The sequence below is a fragment of the Zonotrichia albicollis genome, chromosome 16, assembly GCF_047830755.1.
Source record: "Zonotrichia albicollis isolate bZonAlb1 chromosome 16, bZonAlb1.hap1, whole genome shotgun sequence".
In the NCBI taxonomy this organism is placed as follows: Eukaryota; Metazoa; Chordata; class Aves; order Passeriformes; family Passerellidae; genus Zonotrichia; species Zonotrichia albicollis.
The window spans coordinates 3373161-3382988 of NC_133834.1; the positions used below are offsets into that span (position 1 = coordinate 3373161).

The following is a 9828-nucleotide window of genomic DNA, read 5'->3' on the forward strand; positions in this document are numbered from 1 at the left end:
CCCGGGACCCCGCACCGCGCCCGCGTACCCCCTTCCCTCAGGGGACTGCATCCGCCCGGCTCCCACAGACACGGGGGGCGAGCGGGCCGGGACCCCCACCCGCGGGGCTTTGTGTGAGGGCTGGCATGGGGGGGGGCTGCACGGGGGCAGCGCGGACCGCGGCGGGCACGGGCAGGGCCCGGTCCCCGGAGCAGCGCAGGGACTGGGGGGCCGCACCCCCGCCTCAGCCCCGCTCGCTTCCCCCCCACCCCAATATTTTCCCCCTTGTCGGGGCGGCAGGGCGGGGCGAGGCCTGGGGGGCGTGGTCAGGCGTGGCCAATCGGAGCGGCGCACTCCGAAAGTTTCCTTTTATGGCGAGACGGCGGCGGCGGCGGCCTGATATAAAGCGCGCGCGGGCGGCAGGCGGGAGCCGCCGCGAGCTCTGCCTGCCCTCACCGCGCGCGCGCCCCGCTCCCGCCGCCGCCTCGCGCCCGCCCCGGCTCCGACCGCGCCAACTCCCCAAAGGTGAGAGCGGCACCGCGACAACGGGGGATAGGACAGTAATAATATTAACGGGAACAGTGACCAGCCGGTGGTGTTGTGGATCTCGGTGTGACCGGGGTTGTTGGGACACGGCGCGCCCTTTGTGCGCTGGCGGGGTGGCGGCCCCGTAGCGCGCTGCCGCGTTGTAAAGAATAGAGACGCAGCTCGCGGTTTAAGGCCGGTTTCGGGGGTGATGCTTGCGGAGGGGGGTCGCGCCCCTGCCACCCGTGGGGCTAATCCGCCCCGTAAGAGGATTGCTGGTGCGGACGGGGGGAGCGGGCGGCTCGGCTGCTGTGTCCCGGCAGTGGCGGCGCGGACGGGGGGCGCGGGGCTTTGTCTGTTCCGCGGAGCCGCCCGTGCCGGGGTCGGGGCCGGGGGCGTTGTCCCCCGTGAGGAGGGGCGCATCGCCCCCGCCTCGCATATAGGAATAATCGTAGTGGCTGTGGCTTGCGGGGAGGGGGCGGCACCCCTACACGGGGCGAGGCTTTGGATGGGAACAATGCGGGGTTGGGGGACGCAGGGGGGACCCCCCGTGTGCCCGGAGCGCAGGTGCAGGCGCGCTGCCCGCTCCGGCTCCGACTACACTTCCCAGGCTGCCCGTGCGGGGCGGCACATGTGCGGCAGCTGCTGCCGCCCCCCCGCCACCGGATTACACCGGAGCCGCCGGCGCTGAGCCTGGGCGGGCGGCAATTGCATAAGGCGCTGGCTGTAATCCCGCGCATGGTGCCGCCGGTCGATGGGGCAGAGCCCCGGTCACGCTTGGCTGGTGAACTGGGCGTGGTGGCCAGCGCTTGTCGTTGTAGAGGGTGGCTGAGGCTTTGGGGGCTGTGCAGAGGGGGCGAATCCCGCTGGCTGTGCCTGGCTCACGGCGGGCACCGGGCGTTACCCCCTAGGCTGGGTGGGCGCGCCAAGCCGCGCTGACTGGCACATGGCGGGGCTCTGAGGAGAGCACCGGGCGTGCCCGGCGGGGCCGTGCGGAGGTGTTGAGCCCCGGCGGCCGGCTCAAGGTGGGGCACCGGGCGTGACCGGCGGGGCTGTGCGGAGGCATCGAGCCCCGCTGGGCGGGACGCGGCGGGGCGCTGGGGTGTGGCGGCCACGCCCGCCCGCTCCGGGGAGTGGCCGCCGCCGCCGTCCCCCCGACAGCCGGTGGCGGGCGCGGCGCGGCGCGCTCCATCCATTGCCTTTTATGGTAATAATGCGAGAGGGCGCAGGGACTTCCTTTGTCCCAAATCCGCGCAGTGCCGAAATCTGGGAGGCGTCGCCCCCTCTAGCGGGCGCCGGGCGAAGCGGAGCGGCGCCGGCAGGAAGGAAATGGGTGGGGAAGGCCTTGGCGGCATCGCCTGCGCTTCCCGCCATCGCCTCCCCTGCCCGCCTGCCGCCGCGGGACGGGGCTTGCCGTGTCAGCGGGGATGCTCATGTCTCCTTCTCTCCTCTCCTCCCGCAGCCAGCCATGGATGACGATATTGCTGCGCTCGTTGTTGACAATGGTTCCGGTATGTGCAAGGCCGGTTTCGCCGGGGATGATGCCCCCCGTGCTGTCTTCCCATCCATCGTGGGTCGCCCCAGACATCAGGTATGTGGTTATTGTTTAACAAAAGAGAGGAGTTTAGGTGGCAAGAAGCCCTTTTATTTGGCTTTGTACCTTGGGAGGCCTGTGCACTGAAGCACAGCTGGTGGGGAATCCAGCCTCCTGCAGAGCCTTTGTGCAGTGTGTGTCAGAGCAGCTGACTGCATGCCTTTCCTGATATGTGATAGCAGAGGGACAATTACTGGAGACTTAGCTTTGAATGAAGGGAGTTATCCACTCTTCAGCTGTACTTACCACATGGTCTTTGTCCTGCAGGGTGTGATGGTTGGTATGGGTCAGAAAGACAGCTACGTTGGTGATGAAGCCCAGAGCAAAAGAGGTATCCTGACCCTGAAGTACCCCATTGAACACGGTATTGTCACCAACTGGGATGACATGGAGAAGATCTGGCATCACACTTTCTACAACGAGCTGAGAGTAGCCCCTGAGGAGCACCCTGTACTGCTCACAGAGGCTCCCCTGAACCCCAAAGCCAACAGAGAGAAGATGACACAGGTGTGTAGAACTCTGCAGCTTGGAGCTACAGCAGATAATTGCTGCAGGCCAGCTCTCCTCTTCCATGTTGTCCTCTCTCCTTCTTCACCACTATTCTCCCTTTTTGCCATCTTTACAGGGTTTTCCTTTCCTGACCTGAGTCTCCTCTTTGCTGGACCTTGACAGGTTTTGTTTGCTCTTCTAAGCTGGCTTTCTCTGAGACTGAACTAGCAACTTGTCTAACTGCTGTTTCTGACTAGGCACACTAATCCATTTACAGCCCCTGAGTGACTGTACTGTAGATTACTTGGCATTTGTTTGTTCCTTGCTGTGATATGTGGATGGGTCTGTAGCAGTGGTGTCCCTGCCCAGGCTCTGACCTGGCAGGTGTGGGTGGAGACCAGGTGAGATAAGCATGGACTTTGAGGGGAGGTGTAGAGATGCCTCTTATCTAGGGGCAAAAGTAAAGACCATTTGCATGGACTTGGTATGGGTGTGTAGGAAGAACCCTGTGTTTTGCTGTTGACTCAACTCCTCCTTTTCTCTCCCTAGATCATGTTTGAGACCTTCAACACCCCAGCCATGTATGTAGCCATCCAGGCTGTGCTGTCCCTGTATGCCTCTGGTCGCACCACTGGTATCGTGATGGACTCTGGTGATGGTGTTACCCACACTGTGCCCATCTACGAAGGCTATGCCCTCCCCCATGCCATCCTCCGTCTGGATCTGGCTGGCCGTGACCTGACGGACTACCTCATGAAGATCCTGACAGAGAGAGGCTACAGCTTCACCACCACGGCCGAGAGGGAAATCGTGCGTGACATCAAGGAGAAGCTGTGCTATGTCGCCCTGGATTTCGAGCAGGAGATGGCCACAGCTGCCTCTAGCTCTTCCCTGGAGAAGAGCTATGAACTCCCTGATGGCCAGGTCATCACCATTGGCAATGAGAGGTTCAGGTGCCCTGAGGCCCTGTTCCAGCCATCTTTCCTGGGTAAGTCAAGCTTTTCTAGGATACTCTGTTGCCCCTTAATCTCCCTTTTGTGAAGGTTGACCTGAAGACCATGGCAGTGATGCACCATGTTTTATTTCTGATCTGTAGCAAGACTGGTGCTGCTCACCAGCCTCGTGTCCTACACAGCTTAAAGCTGTTTGAGAGATTTGAGTCAGTAGAGCCAAGAGGTTGAGTCTGTCCCAGCCATGACTCTGTAGTTCCTTCCTGCTGGTCTCTTGGTTGCCTGTAGTATCCTCTTAAGCTTCCTTGACTTTGAGCCCTTGTTGACTTGCAACTTCTGTTTCCTCACAGGTATGGAGTCCTGTGGTATCCATGAAACTACCTTCAACTCCATCATGAAGTGTGATGTGGATATCCGTAAGGACCTGTATGCCAACACAGTGCTGTCTGGTGGTACCACAATGTACCCTGGCATTGCTGACAGGATGCAGAAGGAGATCACAGCCCTGGCACCCAGCACAATGAAAATCAAGGTAGGGTGGAGTTGGGGGAACATCTCACCACCACTGTTGGGCTGAAATACACAACATCAGTGGAGGGTGGAATGCTGGAGTTGTGCTCCAAGAGATACAAACCATGTCTGTCTGGTAGTGCCTTAATGGCCTTGGGCTGGACAGGGTGGCACCCACCCAACTGCGTGAATAATGGGATTAGAGTAAAGACTGCAGAGGAGGGAGGTGGGTGTGTGAGAGGTTGTGTCTTGATCCTGTTTGGACTCCATGGTATCTTGGCCAAGGTTAGATAAGGGAATTAGGCAGCTCCATCTTGCAGGGCTGTGCGTGGGCTGTGAGCGTAGCGTGATGCTGTGTCTGACTGGTTCCTCCTCTTCCCTGCAGATCATTGCCCCACCTGAGCGCAAATACTCTGTCTGGATCGGGGGCTCCATCCTGGCCTCCCTGTCCACCTTCCAGCAGATGTGGATCAGCAAGCAGGAGTACGATGAATCCGGACCCTCCATTGTCCACCGCAAATGCTTCTAAACCGGACTGTTTCCAACACCCACACCCTTGTGATGAAACGAAACCCATAAATGCGCATAAAACAAGACGAGATTGGCATGGCTTTATTTGTTTTTTTTTTGGCGCTTGACTCAGGATTAAAAAACTGGAACGGTGAAGGTGTCAGCAACAGTCTTAAAATGAAACATGTCGGAGCGAACGCCCCCAAAGTTCTACAATGCATCTGAGGACTTTGATTGTACATTTTTTTTTTGGTTTTTTTAATAGTCATTCCAAATATTATAATGCATTGTTACAGGAAGTTACTCGCCTCTGTGAAGGCAAAGCCCAGCTCGGAGGGAGTCCACCAGTTACAGCTGGTGTTAGGTTATATGCTTGTCTGTAAATTATGTAACCCGACAAGTGTCTTTTTGTATCTTTCCGCCTTAAACACAAGATACACTTGATCCTTTTTCTCTTCGATTTGTCAAGCAAGCAGCCTGTGTTCCCCAGTGATAGATGTGAATGAAGGCTTTACAGTCCCCCCACAGGGTCTAGAAGTGGTGCCAGTATGTGGGGGAGGGAGGGGCTACCTGTACACTGACTTAAGACCAGTTGAAATAAAAGTGCACACCATAGAGGCTTGACTGGTGTTTGTTGTTCATTTTCTTTCTTCTCATGCCATTTTTTGACAGTTGCTCCCTGCTGGGATCTCGCCCTGCCAGGCTGCACAGCTCTGCTATCGGGCTGGGGGGTTGCTGGTGCTTCGGGGCACAAGGCAGATGGCTCTGGGTGATATGGGAGGGGTAGAACTGAGCCTGCCAAACCTGTGGGTCCCCAGGGTTGCTGTGGCCTGGAGTTCTCCAGATACTGCCAGTGTGTGCAACAGCTGCTGGAGGTGCTGGGCTTAGTGGGGAATTCACCTACACCTTCCCAAATGTTGCTCTGTGTGTCTCCCTCCTCAGTGTTTTATGGCTCATGCTGCACTGGTGGAAGCAAGTGGGGTGTGCTGATCCCATAACAAAGCCAAAGCAGTTGCTTTGTCCCTCCACCAAGGCTCCTTTGACTGGTCTCAGCTCTTCATGGGGCAGTGTCCCTGCTTCTCCCTGCTCCAGGTATCAGAGCTTGCCTGTCCTGCTCCCAGTTTGCCCTGGGAGGGAGGCCTGGGTTCAGGTGGGGAGACTCATACCCTGGCAGTGTGCTGGCTGGGTGTGGAGCAGCTTCCAGGTGAAAGCAAGAGAAAGTCCTGTGAAGTGCAAAAAATTGACTTCAGAGAGCCGAGCTCTGGAGTGTTAGATGGGTGGGGCTGGGAAAAGGTGCAGGAGGAAGGAGGAAGCTTTGGCAGGGTGAGTGACACAGCTCCAGTGCTGGCACCTGCCTCCAGCCCAGCCTTTGCCAGGAAGGTTTTGGCCTTACTGACACTCAACCCATCCTTTGAGCTTCCAAACCCTCTGTGAAGCTTCAGCCTTGTTTGATCAACTTTGCTGGTTTTGTGGGAAAGAGAGGGGTGACCCTCACAAAGCTGGGACCCTGTTGGGTACAGCGATGTCCCCGAGTCCCCAGAGCTGGAGTCACATCTGTGGAAAGGAAACAAGATTGAGGCTACTGGGTCAGGAACAGGAAAAGCTGAGCCAGGTAACTCTGTTGCCAGCTCTGGGAGATGAGACCTGGGAGCGTATTCAGGAGTGCAGCTTCCCAAGGCTCTGCCACCCTCGCCTGCCTTTGAAGAGCTAATGTCTGCGATTGTGTCATGCTCGAAGCACATGAAAGGCAGGGAACAGGCTCTAGTTCCTCTTTAATCCTCTGCCTGGCTGCTGCTGCTCTGGCATCGTACCCTGCTCAGGGTGGACCTGCCGGTTTCTGCCCTTCATCTCCCCAGGCTTCCTCCTGGGTGCAGTGGGAGCCTGGCAGGGCTGGAAGTGCAGACACTGGGCTGAGCTGGTGAGTACTGGAAGCACCAGTTTGCAAGAGAGGAGGTGAAACTGGTTGGAGTAAGGCCCAAACTGGGCTTATAACCTGGGGAAATGGGGTGAGGAAGAGGCAGTGGCAGCTCCTGGGGAGGGAGTTGGTGGGAGCGGGGTAGGAAAAAGGCCAGCAGCCAAGAAGAGATGACAGCAATAGGGAAATGGGGTGCCTTTCTTCAGCCTCTTCTGAAATGGTCACTGATGGCTGTGGGAAAATGTACTGAGACAAAGAATAGAAGAAACTGGAGGTGGTGAGAAACTAGTAAGCAGCAAAATGCTTGGGGCTGAGGGCAGCTCAGGTGAGCAGAGGTGTGGGCACAGGGAGACTGGTGCAGAGCTGCTGGACACAGGACAATCAGGATGATTTTCATATTCCACAGCCAATGGAGGTGTGCTGTTAATTATCACTTGACAGGGCTTTTTCTCCTTTCTTCCCATTTCACTTGCTGTTTAGGGTAAGCAGCCCCTCAGTAAAATGAGGCTGAGCCTTCCACAGCCCTTGCCAATGCCTGTCCAGCGTGAGGCCATGGTGTGCACAGCCACACTGCAGGCTGCTCCAGCAATCTCCATTTATCCCTCCTCTGGGCCATTACATGCTGGAGAAAAGAATGTGGTGCCGGGCAGGGACAACTGCAAGCATTACTCACTGCTCCCAACTCCAGCAAGCACGGGGGAGCCCAGAGTGGTTTCTCTCAAGAATATTGAGTGCTGAAAGAGAGGGGGTTTTTTAAGCACAGTTTTTCTGCCATGGAGTTTCACAGGGCTCAATTCATCCCTCACAGTTTCACAGAGGTGGGGAAATGCCAAGAGGCCTGTCAGGGAGGGCAGTAGATGAGCCATGTCCTGGCCTTGTTAGACTCAAAAGACAAGCTGTGTAGGGAATAATCAGTGATCTATCTAGCACACAAATAGCCAGGGGTCGTGGGGAGACCAGAAGCTTTAGTAAGTCCACCCACGGGTCAGGCTGTGTGTCCCCCTGTCTGGCTCAGCCATGGTGATGTTCCAGGATTCCTCAGGCTGCAGAGACAGCGGAACTTGGCTCTAGATCTCTTCCAAGGCACCCAGCACTTTCCTACCTCCCTGTAGCTGCCCCAGGAGAGATGGCTCAGCTCAAGAGAGCTGAGCAAACATGTTTTACACCCTTTCCTCCCTCAGAGTTCCCAACTTTCCCTCCTGCTGGAGACAGTCTCTGGCACTTCACCTGCAATTAGCTGATGACCTGGAAAGTCACCTCACTGAGCTGCTTATGGAATCAAGCCACCGCCGGGAATTAGTGATGTCCTTGGCAAAGGAGATGGTGGCAGCTCTCGGGATTTAGCCCTGAAGGGCCTCATTGTCTCTCAGCTGTGTCGGGGACAGTTGACCAGAAACGGTCCCTGGCTGGGGAGGGTCCTGTTCTCTCGTTAGTGAGCATGTGCTCCTCCAGGAGAGGTGCCAGCTGGCCGTGTGGAAAAATCCCAGGGAATCTCAGAGCATTCAAACGAAACTGGCCTCTTTGCAGAAGTCCCCTTGGAGGATGCAAAGCACCAGCTTTGGAAAATGGCCATTCCAAGGTACCCATTCAGGGATGGGTCTGTGGTGTTGGCTGTGCTCAGAGCAGGGGCAGCCTTGGTCTCTGAAGTCGTTCTTTGCAAGACTGCTGACCTGGAGCCTACCCTGACTTGCATTATACCCATCTGTAATCCACTTTAGCAGGCCTTACAGTATTAAACCATATCAGGGATTGAGAATCACTTCCAGCAGTGGAACGAGCAATCCACCCAAGCATACCAAGTGCTTTGGCTGCTACAGCCCAGCTGGGCTTTAGTCAAGCTGACAAAAGGATGTTCAGGCTGTATCAATCTTAAGAAGAATCAGAGGAGAGAACTGAGACAAGACTTTCCAGAGAAAAAAAACCCATAAAATCCCCAGGACAGACTGGCCTTGAACATTAAGATATTTTGTTTTAAAATACCTTGATAGTGGTATTAATTTGTTTGCCCTTCTGGACTGGGACAGCATGATATGTGCCTTGCCTTGTTTGGGCTAGGAAAATGTGTATTTGTTGTGAGACGACCAAAAGTCTACGCACATGAAGAGCATTCCTGAAGTGAGGCACAGCAAGGAGGGTTTCCTCTATCACTGTCTGGCCACCTCCCAGGGCCATGAAGAGAAATGCCAGAATTCAGTGTAGATGTTCAACTCCTGCCTCCTTTACTGCCCACTTCTGCCTCATGTTCAACCTCCGTGTCTGATCTGCACCGACACACTGCTCATTTATTTGATGGATCACAAGTCCAAATGCAGCTCCTCTTACAAAGCCTTGTTTCTCCTCAGTTCCACCCTCTGTTCCCAGTCCTTATTCAGGGTTGTCAGCTGCTCTGTGGTCGCTGTACACCCCAGGGCTGGAGGGAGCCCATGGCCACTCTAAACTCCAGCTGCTCCAGCCACCCTGGCTCTCTGGGCAGGGCCTTCCCTCTGCCTTTGGGACTCACTGATGGTTTTATCATTTGCATTGGAAATGCAGGTCTCCTCCACCCTGGTCTCTGCTTCCCTGGTGACTGCAAATATGGTAGGTTGGTGTTTTTCCCAGATGTCAAACAAGTTGGTCTTGACTGAAAGGCCTCCGGATTTAATTTGTGATTACCTTTTATTTAAGTGAAACACATGACAAACAAAGCAGGTACAGATCCTCTGCAGAGGCTCTCTCTCATCTAAGAGCTAAAAATGGTTTTCCTGTTTGACTCCAGCCTAGAAGCAAAATACATAATCAAGACTTGAGGCACTTGCTATTTCTAAGTGAAACCCCCAATTTACCCTTAATGTAATTCACGGCCTTAAATGGCAACAATCAAGCAGGAAGAAAATAGCAACTTATTCATCTTCCTTTATGGGTCATCTTTAAAACACATTTTCTATGAACAAAATTCATGAAGCATACACGTAACTGGAAATTCCAGCGCTCTGGTCCTGTCTGTACTTGAGGTTTGGGGTAGGAGCTGTGTGGAGCTACACTGCTGGAGCCAGCTGCTCCCCTTGGACATGGCTGTGTGCGATGGCTCTGGTCACAGCAGCAGGCATAGCAGCCCTGGTTGATTCTGCATGGCTGTCTGCATATCAGTGAAGGGAAAGATGGTGATATTGGGAAGAAATTCTTCCCTGTGAAGGTTGTGAGGCCCTGGCACAGGGTGCCCAGAGAAGCTGTGGTTGCCCCATCCCTGGAAATGTCCAAGGCCAGGTTGGACAGGGCTTGGAGCAAGCTGGGATAGTGGAAGGTGCTCCTGTCCATGGCAGAGGGTGGAACAAGATGATCTTTTAAATTCCAATCCAAACCATTCTAGTATCCTACAG

General features: G+C 55.4%; 1 protein-coding gene across 1 annotated transcript; it reads left to right on the top strand.

The window, feature by feature from the left end:
• Positions 1-343: 343 nt before the first annotated feature.
• ACTB (actin beta) lies at positions 344-5181 on the top strand. Its single transcript, XM_005487413.2, has 6 exons — positions 344-504; positions 1967-2095; positions 2366-2605; positions 3137-3575; positions 3888-4069; positions 4433-5181. Exons 2-6 carry the CDS (start codon positions 1973-1975, stop codon positions 4574-4576), a joined length of 1128 nt encoding a protein of 375 aa, XP_005487470.1. The 5' UTR covers positions 344-504; positions 1967-1972; the 3' UTR covers positions 4577-5181.
• Positions 5182-9828: the final 4647 nt, after the last annotated feature.